This window comes from Lissotriton vulgaris, chromosome 3_1 (genome assembly GCF_964263255.1).
Source record: "Lissotriton vulgaris chromosome 3_1, aLisVul1.2, whole genome shotgun sequence".
Classification (NCBI taxonomy): domain Eukaryota; kingdom Metazoa; phylum Chordata; class Amphibia; order Caudata; family Salamandridae; genus Lissotriton; species Lissotriton vulgaris.
This window is the reverse complement of record NC_141689.1, coordinates 1,473,348,685-1,473,363,843: the sequence shown is the minus strand read 5'-3', so window position 1 is coordinate 1,473,363,843 and position 15,159 is coordinate 1,473,348,685. Positions and strand designations below refer to the sequence as shown.

The following is a 15,159-nucleotide window of genomic DNA, read 5'->3' as shown; positions in this document are numbered from 1 at the left end:
CTTCTCACAGGGCATCAATAAACCCGCCCTGGGATTACATTAGAAAAATATTCAGGGGACTGCTGCCCTTCTGGCAATCCCCAGAACACTTGGCTATGCATTGGTGCTAACCCTGCCCTCCTTCGATTACCACAAAAATCAAATCTGCAAATTGTAAACCCCTTGAAACAGCTTATTAGGGGCATTCTTGGCCCAACTGGTAAATACCACAGGAGCGATTGGAGTGATCCCCTATCCGCAAACATACTTTCTCCGTTTTGTTTTTTCAATGTAACCTCATACCATATCTTTCTATTTTTTTGTTTTAGCGAGTGTCTCATTCCCCAAGCAGGATACCCAAGTCCACTTGTTTTTTTTCTTGTGTTAATGGTTGGAAGGAAACCCTAGAATCATCGTAGCCCAGAGCCGCTCCCGATGCCTGCATGACTCTGAAGAGTGTGCGAGCGATAGCTCCTACATTCTTTCTTCTTCTGATGGTCCATGCATGTGGGGATCTGAGGTAAGGAGCATTGTACCCTCCTACACCAGCAGTGTAGGCAAAGGCAGCACTTGAAACAACTTCAGAAACTGACTCCAGTATGGGAGGCAGTGGCTCTCACTTTTTCTTGGTCCCCATGGAACTGGCCACCACCCCATTCATTATTGAGGTTGAGCGTTGCCTGGTATCTGTGTGGGTTTGCTTTCTTGTTCCTCACCTGAGTCCCCAGGGAGATGGGGTCACTTTGGGATGATATAAATACTGGAAAGGAGAGGTACGTACATTCTTCCCTAACCTTTTTCTTTCCCTGACCTTGGATTTCTCATGAAAGTTTCTGAAACTTTGTGAGTGAAGTTATATGTGAGCCTGGTCCTGCATGGTTCACGTGAGTGATCAAACATCTCTCTCCACCTCTTTCTTGGCCTTGTTGGGCTGTATTCACATGAGGGAAGTTGTGTTTTGTTCCTGGTGGCCAACTCTAGCTACTTTCAGGCCTCCTGTCTTTTAACTTTTGCAATCTTTGCAGACCCTGATTTGTACTGCTCTTCCTCCTCACACAGATTCTGCTTCCTGTTTGAGCACCAGGCCCTTGTCCGGAAACTGGCGTCTTTTTCAACAGTACCCCCAGGATCTAAATGGAGAGTGTTCTGCCTTTCTGCACCCTCCAGGTCCCATGTACTCATTCATCTCTTGCAGAGCACTGGGTCAGCAGAAGTCAGGGCCCCCATACTTCAGAGGTCACACTCTGACAGGACTAATTGGCAGAAGATACACAGGAACACTCCAGGGTCCCACCCAACAGGTCCACCCATCTACTGTTCCCTGAGGATGTAGGTGAGCCAGCAACACTGGCCCTGGGAAATCAAAACCCCCTGGTCGCGGCTGAAGTGCAAATCTCCTAAAGTCCATCTCTGCAGGAGTCAGGAGTCTTCTGTCTTCCAGTTGGGCATGTCTCCAGATTTACTTTTGCAGGCCCAGATGGTTCTCATTAGTCACTCTCATGTGCAATGTTTTTTAAATGGGTAGAAGGTAGCCCCCTCTGTCCAATACTAGGATGCCACACCCTTACTCCACCCCTGCTCCAACCCTTCTGCACAGCATTTTGGTAATTTACAAGATGTACTGCCAAAAAAACGTAATTCTGATTGATCGGGCCCACAGGAGTCCCGCAAGACAGAGCAATGTGATTGGGGCCCACCACATGAAGAAAAATGTTGTGGCTGCCATGCCAGTACAGGACTTAAAGTTGCTGTCCCCAAATCATTAAATGTCATATAAAAGCATATAGAAGGGGCAGTGTAGGTATACTTTGATCCCCTAGCTCATGAGACGAACCCTTCAGGGGACAAAATACTAAAATTGAATTGCAGGTTCATCACAGTCCCACAGGAGTTACATTAGAGCCAACGTAACTCTCCATGTGTTTCCTTTGGACCACTGTTGGAGGGTTATTGGCCATACGTCATTAATGGTGAGAAGGTGTGGGGGTTGGATGTCCCTGCATGTGGAATTGGCAAGCATCTACGACATACAGTCAGCGCTCAGTGCATATACTCTGCGTAGAACCCACTCTGTCCAGATTCCCAAACCCCATTAGGTGGGCCAGCTGCTACTAAGCAAAGTTTGCTCTCAGTGCGCAGAATGTGTGTAGAGCCCACTCTCTTTAGAAACCCCAAACCGTATTAATTGCGCAAGCCTCTACTAGTCATCAGTGATATAATCAATTATGTCATTTAAATGTCATGAGTGATGTAATGTATGAGGTCACAAGCAGTACATGGCAGGGGAACAAGTTATGGTTAGCTTTGTTAACTCAGTAAACTATAACTGGTGATTTTCAGTGTGTTTCTTTATGTTTTTTGTGAATTTCTCATCTTTCTTTAGGGAAAAGTAAGAAATTATTTCTAGACCTAACTACAACCGTTGTTTTTTTCAGTGAATATCTATTATTTTTTAAACATAAAGCAACAAATTATTACCACCCTTTACTATAATGCCACTTAGACCTTTGGTTTTGTCAGTGAATGTCTGATGTTTTTTAAAGTTTAATGAGATATTAACCTACCTAACTATAGAGTCACTTTAACCTTTGGTTTTTTCATTACATTTCTGAGGTATTTTAACCCAAAGTATGATCATACTATCATACTTGACTATAATGTTACTGGCCAGTGGTGGTCAGGCCATGCACCCAACCTCATCTGTATAAAGGGTATGATTTAAAATAAGGCAGGTCTACTGGCTTTGTCAACAGGTCTACATCTATACATAAAAGGCAGGCCTATGTGTTTGGTCAAGGTGTGACTGCATCAATATACAAGGCAAGCCTATTGGCTTTGTTAAGGAGTCGCCCCATCAGTATTTACAAAAGCACGCCTTTTGGCTTTGTCAAGGAGTGACCACATCAATACACAGTGAAAGCATTTTGACTTTGTCGAAAAAAAATCATTACATCATTCATTATATGAACGTGAACCTATTGGATTTGTCAAATGGATATCAATATACAATACAAGTCTATTGGATTTGTCAGTGAGTCAACATATCAATATATGGCACATCCATGCCTAGGGTTGTCATTCATGATGTCATTTCAGAAATCGCGTTGTTGTTATCAATGATGTCATATAACAAATCATGAGTGATGTAATATATAAGAAGCAGCGCATGGCGAGGGTGTAAGTTATAGTGTATTCACTTAACTATAACTAGTGAATTTCAGTGTGTTTTTAGGTTAAACGTTTTTACTAACATTTTCACCTAACTATATCATCACTTTAACCTATATTTTTTCAGTGAATTCCCCAAGGCTTTTTTTATGTATAGTAAAATATAATAACCATACCTAACTTAAACAGCACTTTAAGCTTTGCTTTTTTTAGTAAATTTCTATGTTTTTTTAAAATGTAAAGTAATATTTTTTTATCACACCTTACTAGGTATTTACCACACACCTTACCTGGTATTTTCCTGACTTAGCCATGATATCCTATGGAAGGTGGATATCATGGCTAAGTTTGTGAGCCCCTATCATCAAGCTAACGCCAAACTTCGAGAGATTATCGTTGGTTTTCCAGCGATAATCTCTCATTTGGCAGTTAGCGTGAGGATTTCTATCACTTCTGAGATAAACGTTGCTAATAGCAAGTTATCTCAGTGATAATTTCCGGCGATGCTTAGCGATAAAAAAATCGTTGCAAAGCCTAGTTAGCGATAAATATCGCTACTCGTTGGTAATATGCCCCTAAATTGCCTAAGCACTTTAGAAAAGGTAACAGGACTAATCTTTGATGCAATGCTGTCAGCTGAAAATCAACTAAATGCAGTGGTTTCTTCATCTCATTATATTTAATTTCTGGTGGAAGAACATAGAACCACAATAGAGTGCACCAAGGGTGGATCGTAACTCACTGATTGCAACATGTGTTTGTATGGACCATGGCAAATAAATGCAAAAACTATAAGTGATCCAGAAAACAGCTTCTGCAGCAGCTACCAAATACCACTCCCAGTTCTTTTAAGGGTTCAATAATGTCTAGCTAAGATTATAATCTACTATAATGTATTCACTCCAAATGCACAAGTCACTTTATGGTTAGAATACATCTCAGCAACAAGATAAATAGTAACTCCCCAAATAGGGAACTAAGCTAAAGACAACACCTTCTTACTCCTTTGACCGTCAAAGAGGGCCTGAACATGAGGGATATTTTAACTTCATATCACAAAACTTTAGAATGACCTGCCAAACAATCTCCTGGATCCTTGGGATCTGCTAACATGGATATGCTTGTTTAAGACAATTTGTTTTTGATCTATTACTACCTCTTTTTGTGTTTTGGCATTAGGGTGCAAAATCTGGTTTAAGTACTTAATCAAATGTTATGATGATGTTGATGAAGGATATTATTGGGGCTGATATACTCAAATGTTATCAATGAGTTTGTCTTGAAAATATGGCCTTACATAATTCAGTGCCTGATCTATCTGGTGATGTCTCTACATAGTATTTGGCATTTAAGTACTGTGTAAACATCTTCCTAGATGAGGTAATTCCTCTAAGACTTCCAGACTACTGGGCAAAAGCCCAGTAGTTTTCTGCAGAATTAACGGAATTAAAGAGAGAATGTAAAAGAAGGGAAAGGAAGTGGAGGGTAAGTTATGGTGAAACTTGCCAACTTATATGCAAAAAGCAATAAAAAAGTATCTAAAAGCCGTTAGGTAAGCCCGGATGGATGATTTTACTGAAAGGATCGATAAATCCTCTAAGTCCTCAAAGGAACTCTATAAAATTGGCAATTCATTTTTAAGCCAGCTATCTCAGGTGCAGGCCCTCTTCCCTCTGAGACAAGACCTGTTGTGAGTTATTAGCCAATTACGTCCTTGGGAAAGGAAGGCTTATTAACAACACACTTGTTGAGGCTTTGAATAACAAGAACCTGATCAATGAGAAGATCTCAGCTGACAATCCAAAATGTGAACTTTCCGCAATCCCACAGGTTAGTAAGGAGGAAAGTTTAACCATAGTAAAAGCTGTGAAATCAGGCTCCCCATTGTATTCCGGTCCAGGGAGGATCTGGCTTAGCAGTTCGGTCTGGACTGTTTCCATGAGGCACAGGTCAAGACTGATTTTCATATGACCAGGTCTAAACTGGGGTGGCATGGGGATCAAGGGAATGAAGGATTTAACCCAGATCTATTGACTGTGGGAGAATGTTTGATTTGCTCTGCATTCCATCCATCATCTGTGTGTCCTTTGCTTTCTCGCCCTATGTACGCCAGGTATACCCAAATGTGGCTCCTGGGCTCACGGTGCCACTGGGTTCAAGCTAGGCTGGCTGATGAGGGGTGATTCCCTGAAACCACCGGTCCCAGGATGCTTGTTTCCGGTTCAGGGAAGCCCTGGCTTGGCAGTTCGGTCTGGACTGTTCCCATAAGGCACAGGGTCAAGATTGGTTGGTATATGGCCAGGTCTAAACTGGGGTGGCATGGTGAGCCAAAGAACAATGGATGTAACCCAGATCTATTGACTGGGGGAGAATGTTTGATTTGCTCTGCATTCCGTCCATTATCTGTGTGTCTTTGGCTTTCACGCTCTATGTGCGCTGGGTATGCCCAGACTTGAGTTCCGGCCTCACTGTGCCACTTGATTCAATCTAGCCTTGCCGATGAGGGGTGATGCCCCGAAACTGTTCTCAGGATTCTTGTTTCCAGTGCAGAGGGGACCTGGCTTGGCATTCGGTGTGGACTGTTTCCATGAGGCACAGGGTCAAGACTGATTTGCATATGGCCAGGTCTAAAGTAGGGTGGCATGGTTAGCAAAGAGCAAATAAACAATGGATTTAACCCAGATCTATTGAGTGGGGAGAATGTTTGATTTGCTCTGCATTCCATCCATCATCTGTGTGTCTTTTGCTTTCTCACCCTATGTGCACCTGGTATGCCCAGACATAGGTCCCAGGCTCACTGTGCCACTGGATTCAAGCTAGCCTGGCTGATGAAGGGTGATGCCCCAAAACCGGTCCCAAGACCTGGCTTGGCAGTTCGGTCTGGACTGTTCCCATGAGGCACATTGTCAAGACTGATTTGCATACGGCCAGCTCTAAACTGGAGTGGCATGGTGAGCAAAAGAACAATGGATTTAATCCAGATCTATTGACTGGGCAAGAATGTTTTTTTTGCTCTGCATTCTGTCCATCATCTGTGTGTCTTTTGCCCCATTGGATCCACCACACCTAGATATCCTTTTGAAAGGGGGGATGCCATTCTTTCAGTACTTACTGAGATATATATATATATATATATTCGAGACGATTCCCACCACTTCCAAGCAAACGCCAGGCGAAGAAGGACACTCAGGCCTCAGCAGCAAATGTTTCAGGCAAGAAGTATTTTATTTGTCACCTCTCACGACGACGCGTTTCGGGCTGTGCAGCCCTTGATCACATTCGATCACATATATATATATATAAAATGTATCTTTTGATAGCAGAAGTTTGCCAGATGCATGGAAGCATGTGATCAATAGACCTTTACTTAAGAGAACCTTCTTTGGACCCAGAGTTAGTTAAAACCAACAGCCTATCTCCCTCCTCTCTGTAGTTACCAAATTCTGGAAAAGGCGATAAATAGCCACCTGTCTGTATGGCTGTAATCTCAACAATCCTATTTATACTGGCTTCCATACAGGTTGAAGTACAGACACAGCACTCTTGGTGGACACGGAGAAGCTTAAAAAGGTCCTTGAATAAGGTGGTTCGGTGGCTCTCATTCTGCTCGACCCTAGTGCATCATTTGACACAGTCTCCTACCCTAGCCTAATGTGTAGATTGGAAGAAGCAGGGATCACAGGAAATGAACTAAAATGGCTCTCATCTTTTCTAAACAACAGAAGCTTTAAAGTCAGCGAGGGTCCGTTCTTTTCCGCTACCCATCACTTAAAGCATGATGTTCCCCAGGGCTGTTCTCTGAGCCCAACGCGTTTCAACCTTTACTTTCATCCACTGTCAGACATCATTTGCTCCTTAGGTTCTGCTTTGGTGTCTTATGAGGACAATACACAGATCATGTTCTCCAAATTCCCAATACAGGTATCATTTCACAGCAACTTAACTTTTGCTTAAAGCAAGTCACAGATTAGGTGGCTGCTAGCTGTCCCAAGTTAAATGGTGATAAAACTGAAGTTTCGGTGGTCTGTAACAATCCGTTGCTTTGGCCCTCCCCCTTAGGAGACCGTCTGTCCCCAAGCCAGACGTGAAAAGCCTGCGTGTCATACTCGACAGCAGACTTACTATGGCAGCTCAAGCGAGAAAGCTGGCCTTCCAGGTACTTTGGCCTCCTAAGAGCCCTCAGGAAGATGTTTAGCTGGCTACCAGTTGCAGTCCGGAGAATGGTGCTTCACTGTATAATACTATCTATCCCACCTTGACTACAGGAATTGTCCCTATCTGGGAATTCCACTCTCTGTAACAAAAAATGTCAGGTTAATCAGAATGCTGCAACATGAATCCTTATAGGTATTTCCAAATTCCAAACGGCCTGCCCTGCACTTGTCACTCTACATTGGATGCCTATAATCAAGAGCATCCAATTTAAAGTGGCCTGCATGGTTCACCATAAGGGCCCCATATTCTTCATTGCCAGATCAGTCCTTATAATATCAAAAGAGAGGTAAGATCTAGTAACCTGAGTCTTCTCTCCATTCTCAGGGTGAAAAAAGGCAGATGTGGTTGACAAGCCTTCGCCTACCTTATCCCAAACTGTAGAATGCCTTTCCTTTAACTTTTAAGCAGAACAATAATATACTTAGCTTTAGGAAATAACTCAAGACCTATCTGTTTGCATAAGATCGTTGTACTTGAGCCTGGAAGACCTCCGCTCTGGGAAGCCTGTCTGGGTAGCCATGCACTCAATACATTATTTTGAATTGAATTACTCATGAGGAGAGTAGGCAAACATGGACAATCATATTAATTGAGTTATCCTTGTTGCCATAGACCTATTGGGACACATTTCAGAAATGCAGTACTTGTGCAATTGGCTTTCTGCACTGTTTATTGTAGGGGGGACTATTAGTTCATCCATATTACCTTAATATGCACCCAGATATTTAAAATGTGGAATATCCTCATTTGCTTCGGCTTGAGCACAAGTAAAGTAAGGTAATTCCTGTTCTCACTGCAGGTGTTCCTTTTAGTACACAAGTACAGGGCTGATCGATGATGAAATGTGGACCAATGGTTACTTTAGTAGGTGGTGAAGATGATCCTTGGCACCTCTACTTCCTTAGTTCAGTTCATTAGGACCCTCCTTAGGTAATACTCAAAAGTTTCTTGTAATGCTTAAAATATTAATTTATAAGGCCTCTTTCTAGGGCATACCGTTGACTCCACAGTTTTTGGTTTTTGTATACCTGTTCATTTCATTCTAAACCTGGTTCTCAGTTTTGAATGGTAGGTGGGGATTCATTTATATGCCTTATGCTCTCCCATTTTACCATTCTTTGTTATCTTGATATTCAGATTCTCAATCTACCTCTTAAATACTCAAGCTCACATTCATTTTCTGCAACTTCCACCTGTATTGAAATCCTTATTTGGGTTCTCTGTCCCCACTCAGATCATAGTGTGAAAGTTTTTGGGCCGGGACAAGGGAGAGAATTCACACATACTGCGTTTTGTTGGCGGCTCAATTTACAGCAAAATATGTTTAATAATCTGCACACTCCCATTCATGTTCCTTCTTTTTGGGGTGTGTTACTTTGGAAAATTTCATTCATATTTATCAAAGTAGAGAAATCAAACAAAGGTTTCGGAATAGCCTTATTTGAATGGCCCCCATTCTCATCCTCTCATTTTGTTTGTCTCCAAATCTCTCTGTCTTTCACGCTCTAGTTCCCTCGCTTATCTTTTCCCTCCCTCATTTGCTTACACACCAAATATTTTGTTTCCTAATAGAACATTTGTAATTGATTGCAAGGGAACATTTCCTAAGTTTAATTTTGCAATTTGGAAACTGCACAAAGAGAGCAAAATGTCTACAATTGTCATGAAAACTCCTAAATGAATGCGTATTTCACACAATGTCTGTGTTATATGTGGGGAGAAGTCTAAGTAAAGAGGATCTCATAATCCTAGACGATCAAGGAGCACAGAATGCATTTCATAAGTATTCTAACTCACAGCCTGCGTTGCCTAAATATTTCAAATGTGAAGACTTTAGTTTATGTTGTATGGGGTGTAGAAGTAAGTTTGGGTGTATGTCCCGATGTTGAAGACAAAACTATCAACCTGCACAAACATTGACTTCACAATATCAACTCCCACTACATTGTCAAAGTAAGGGTATATAGCAGAGTACTGTTCGAACTCCACATCTACTTAACTTGACACAATAGTGCAAGTTGATACTGTGGAGCCAATATTAAAAACTGAATATTGTGACTCCCAACCCAAGACCAGTGTTTGTAATACACAAACTGCTTGGGTGGAGCTACGTGTCATTTCAGAGATAGTTAGCACCATATGAAATTTAAGACAATGTAAAAGAATTGATGTTTGCTGCCGGCACATTATCTTCGCCACTGCAAAAAGTAATGAATCAAAATAGTACACACTTACAATATGTAATATAGTGCTAATAGCATCACCCTGGCAGTTTATGTAAATCAGAAAAACTGTCTAAAATCAAAGAATTTTAGAAATTCTCTGAAGAAAATATTTACCTCTTTTGAAGGCACTCTTGATCCTTTCTTTTTGTTCCACCACGTCTCAACCATTGCTATAAAACAGGATAGGACAACGCCAGCAGCCAAAATGCAGAAGACTCCTGCAAAACTCTTTATGTCCAGTGCACTGCCTTTTTGCTTAGGCTCTACTGAGGAGTAAAGGTCACAGTTGCCATTTCTAGGCCACCATTTATGCTTCAGAACATCCATGTCTCCACTTTGTTGAAGTTCGAGAATTCTGTAAGGAAAGAGAACAAGTTGTGTTATTGCAAAAGTGACCTATCAAACATACAAGAAAACAGTTGTGGACATTATTAAAAGGTCAGGTTTGGAGCAGTGCCTTGCATTGTGTTATTGTTTGTCACAAAAACAAGGCTGATGTGTTGAGCGTGAATATATAACATGCATTACAAGTGAGCACCAGCAAACATTTCTGTCTGGACTACTTAAACCTATGCTTAATCTCTGGAAAAGAAGCCCTAGTTTATTGTACATATGCCCTAGAGTCTCTTCGCGGTAGAAAGGGAAAGCCTTAGAACATGTTTGCAGAAAGGAACATATTTATTGGAAAATCCATGTTTTAAGTTGCTTTCTAATCAAGAGCTGATGAATGTTTTTTTTCTCAAACAGAAGGGAAGCACATTCTACAAAGTCAATGCAAATCCCCCAAAATTGTGTTCCCTGTCGAAGCACATGAGCATAATTATAAGTGGTGTGAGTCTTACCACTCCCTGTATTTTCAGGGTGTGATGAAGTTCACAACCTTTGTTAAATTTTGGCAGGTCAGACTTGCTACACTTTAATAGGTAAAAAAAGGACCATTATTGACTTGGATGTGAAATTTCGGCAGATCAAACATACCAGAATGTCACAGTGGAAAAAGGATGTGTATTTTCCTAGCCTGCACATGTTCAAAACATGGTGGTGAGGTTGTTTCCCTAGATGGTGGAAGTATTAATGCTGACATTCCTGAAGTTGGAGGCAGGTGACCTGTACACTGGATGGGGAAAGAGGAGACAGTGCGCCCTTAAGAAATTAATAAGCACCAATATGTGCATGTTGTTCTGCAAAAGGTTGGAATCGGCAATAATTGTCTTATCTGAAAAATTCCGGAACGCTTCATTGTCAGATCTTATCAGGTGTGATAATTATTGTATCTGACAGAGGCCACTCATGATCAGGTCCTTAGACTCCATGTTCAGAGCACGTAATCAATCATCAGCAGAGAATCCAAAAGGGAGCATGAAATTGGTTGACATGGGAGTGTCCAAGGCTAACAAGTGGGCTAACATAAATATCAAATATATAGTGCAAGAGTGAGAGTGCCCAACGAACTTCACATTCCATAAAAAGGCATTAGTTACCCTTGGAGAACAAGTAGTGAAGAAGGGCGCACACCAATTTAAGATGGAGTCTCCCAAGTCAGTCTCACAAAGGCTGTCAAACAGAAGTACCTGATCAATATTGTTGAATACCACCCACAAGTCCTAAAGGAATAGGATATTGACATAGTTTCTAACAACATCATGAGAAGGTTGTCAATATTTGAAAACTAGGATACCTTCTGTCAGAACCTCAAGTCCCACTCTAGAAGGAGATGAGTACCTCTCTGCACTTGAGAAAGAGTGGCAGGTTAGAATGCTAATCAATCACAGTGCCGGGGTGCAGATATCTAGGGGATGTTTTAACATTACTTCATGAACGCAACACAGAGAGGGAAGTTGCTGGGCTGCAGTGTGTGAAAGGGAGAAATGCTCCATATTTACACAAATATGGCGCATTTCAGCTTTCTCTTTGCATTTTTGCACTGCATGCTGCCTAGAGCTAGTGCAGGTACCCTTGCAGCATAGTTCAAGGGTGTGTGCATGATGGGCAGGTTTATTTTTGTGCAAGAAAGGACACCTTCCTGACCAAAACAATCCTTAGAGATATATTCCTGTTTGCAGTGGAAAGCGGAATTATTAACCCAGTGTTATATTTGTGCATCATTTTGACCCAAACCCAGGTTTACAAGTCTTTTTATATCTTGGTTTGCATCAAAATACATGAGTGTATGCATAGGAATGCCCTATGCTCCACCCATGTAACACGCACCCGATGCAAAGTAACATGCTGAATTGTGTTACTTTGTATTTACTAAATCACGCAAAGCCACAGAAAGTGGCCTTGCATGGCTTAGCAAATCCAAGTTAAGGACTTTTGTTGCCGTGCGAGGACTTGTGTCATGCACGGGCAACATAAATCCTTAGTAAATCTGCCTCCGTTGTGACAGGCAAGCAATGTGTCCCTGTGTAGGGTAATCTATAAGGAGGACGGTGTTCTGGGCTGCTGTCATTCCTATGCACCCAGTTACAGCACAAGGATTTTCAGAGCCCCAGGCAAAAGGATGCTTTGCTGCTTGGACAATCCCTTGCTCATAGCAACAAAACAATTGTTTTGGCAATTTATTTCAATTTCTCCTGATGCCAAGCAGTTTGTCAGGCTTTCAAACATGTCAGTGCATTAGTCGGCTTGGAGCGAATCACCGAACGCGCTTGGAGCGAATCACCGAACCCGCTTCTTTATCTAATATATCACTCAGAATGAATTCGAAATTTGTTGTAATTTCCTGATAGCCACAAACCCTTTTTCATCACCCCACTTTCTGGGAGGACAAAGAATGGGCCTAATGTAATGCTAACTTTGTGGCTCCTCTTAGTAAAATAATCACTTATTTATGCTACATAGAATAGTCCTATCAACATGAAAACCAACCTCTTGGTTGTAATAGTAGAAGTAATCTTTATTGAGGGTCAAGAAAATCAAATAAAATACATTTAAAACTCGTTTCAACAACGTGTATCCTCATATGTTCATTCTTTTGTTACAGTTATGGCGGCCAACGGGCAACTTGTTCTCAGGGGCGGGGATGTTTGTAGTCAACAGACACGACTTGCTCACCTTCGCCATCCCCAAAAACAGTGCCGCCACCCCCCCACCAGCTACGCCACTAACCAAGATACAGCCAGTGATTGATATTCATGGGTTTTGTTTTGTTTCAAACTAATGTCTACTAAAGTGCTGTATGCTCTGTTTTTAGATGCTTCTAAATCCTTTTAAAACAATCATGTGATAAACTTGTTCCCATATGGGTTTCATGTCCGTTGTATAATACAATGTTCTTTTGCCTCATGCCATGGAGTTATCTCATTTAATGATGGTAACTACAATTCCTTTCTTGATATTTCCCAGAATGACTCTTCTCATGCTTGCTGTAACCTGACGCCATCTGCATAAACAATTGCTCTTGCAGATGGAATTCTAAGCAAATTTTTTAATCTGTGGGCGAATGGAAAATGTATTAATTATGTAATTAAATTATATTGGAAATTATTCGACCAAGTACCAAATAATGGGTGATATGCTTAATAGGATTACCAAAACACAACCTTGCTTTAAAACTGAATTGATAGGTATCTCGTCAGTTAATGATAACTTTCTTCTGCGATGATCTTTATTCAATTATTTGTGTACACTGGCATAATTGCTTAAAGAAGTATTGACTAAAACTACAAATGGTTCTATTGGGTAGAGTAATTGCTTTAAAACTATGTAGTATTAATCATGCAAAAACAAGTCTAATATATCTATTTATAGAATTAAGGATGGAACACACGTAGCAGGAAATCTTTTGACATAAAAATAGTTTTTTACTTTGTAAATTTTGTGGAGCTATCAAATTCAATAATCAAAAAATTACATCAGTTCTCTCACCTCTTAACTGTGGAATGTATAGGCTTAAACTAGTTTTTAATCTCCCCCCCCCCCGGAACTTGCTAAGAAGAACCCAAATCGACATTATCTGTGTGAAATCCAACACAAGGCACCAAGGTATGTCACGTGCTGAATAGCTACGTGAGTCTACTTCAACTTGCCTGCGCCTAACCAATTAGTTTATCCCTTAATTTATTATTTTTTTATTTGATTTTTACCCTCCAGTTCCAAACTGACTTGGTGGTCTGGATTTTCACCTCTAACATTTATTCTGCAGAGGTAGGTCTTGCGCTATACCAAATAGCATGTTTTAATGCCGAATCACGTACACACCACTGATAAAAGTCCCCTTTTTATCCCGCAGACATCAACCCTCCAGATGGTCTCTCTTCATAATACGAAGCATGGTAAGTCCATGCACTACCGCTCTCACTCTGTCAGTTGCATTTTACCACTTTAGACATCTTAAATACCGTTGCATGGTGAGTTCGCTCCCCTACCATTTATCACACTTTCTGAATATCGGTCATGTTTTAGCAGAATCTACCACTGACCCTCATCCTCTATCCCACAGCTTTGAGCTCACATCTATTCTCAAACGCTCACCCCACTGTGGGAGTGTTTACCTGTAATTGGAATTGGTGAGTCTATCCAGTCACATGACTGCATTGTTTAATAATCATATTCCTTAGTTATGGAACACACGTGACTCCTATATGAATCACTTTTCCCCTAGGCTGTCTTCTTTATACTCGTCCAGAGGAAGACCCGCTGTGATGCTTACCTAATTACGCACACACCATTGTTGAAATGTCGATGTTCGTTTCAGTCTATGTCTACCAGGTCTCCGGGCCCCAAGAATTAAAAAGCCTACTCAGTGGGCACCAGAGACCATGTATTAATAGTTGGAAAGGACAGACTCCATTTCAGTTATTTTGCATATTGTGTACATATTTGTATGTCTCTTACCACTTATATATAACTCCGCTCAATCACATCTGTCACCTTGTCACTTTATTCACTTATTTTTGTCACTGATGTCATTTGATGATTATTGAATTTGTCAACCCCCATGATTTACACAGTAAAAAAATATTTTAATGTCAAATCATTTCTTGTTAAACGTGTTCCATACTGAAGTCTATAAAGAAATATATTAAGCTTTTTTTTGCATGTTTAATACAACATAGGTTTAAAGCAATTGCTCTACCCGACAGAAACATTTGTAGTTCTTTTATGCATACACAGGTTCTGAGGGACACAGGGTTACCCCATTGACTCTCTCAGTAAAGAAGAATTGACAGCATGCCCAGGTTTTCAAGTTTTCTCCTTTAGCAGCATCTGTCTATATCGTCAAAAGCCTTCTTAAAGTGAAAAAAGTAGGAAAATAATTTCTTCCTTTTGTTTTGGATTTATACAGGAGCAGAGATACAGGAGTGCCACAAAATTGTCTATTGTGCTACTATAGCTTTAAATCCCCTTTGAAACTAGAGGATTTTTTTTGTAATTCAGCCCAATTACTCAACTCCTCAAACAGTAACATGGTATAAAATGTGGATCAACATCCACTAGAGGTATCAGTGTGTAATTTCCAGGCTTCAACTTCAAATTTTTCCTATAAATTGAATACAGTAGAGACCCTCTGCGTAAATCAGGGATCACTTGGTTTATACAGCAGTGTACAAAGAAAGTATCTAATGAA

At 40.9% G+C, this 15,159-nt stretch overlaps 1 protein-coding gene across 1 annotated transcript in view; it reads right to left on the bottom strand.

Annotated features, from left to right (window-relative positions):
• The window catches only part of GRID2 (glutamate ionotropic receptor delta type subunit 2), a 2,654,005-nt gene that overhangs the window by 33,438 nt on the left and 2,605,408 nt on the right, over positions 1–15,159 (bottom strand). Inside the window, exon 15 of the mRNA XM_086961940.1 lies at positions 9,702–9,942. Within this exon, the coding sequence (XP_086818066.1) occupies positions 9,702–9,942 (241 nt within the window). The remainder of the gene's footprint in view (positions 1–9,701; positions 9,943–15,159) is intronic.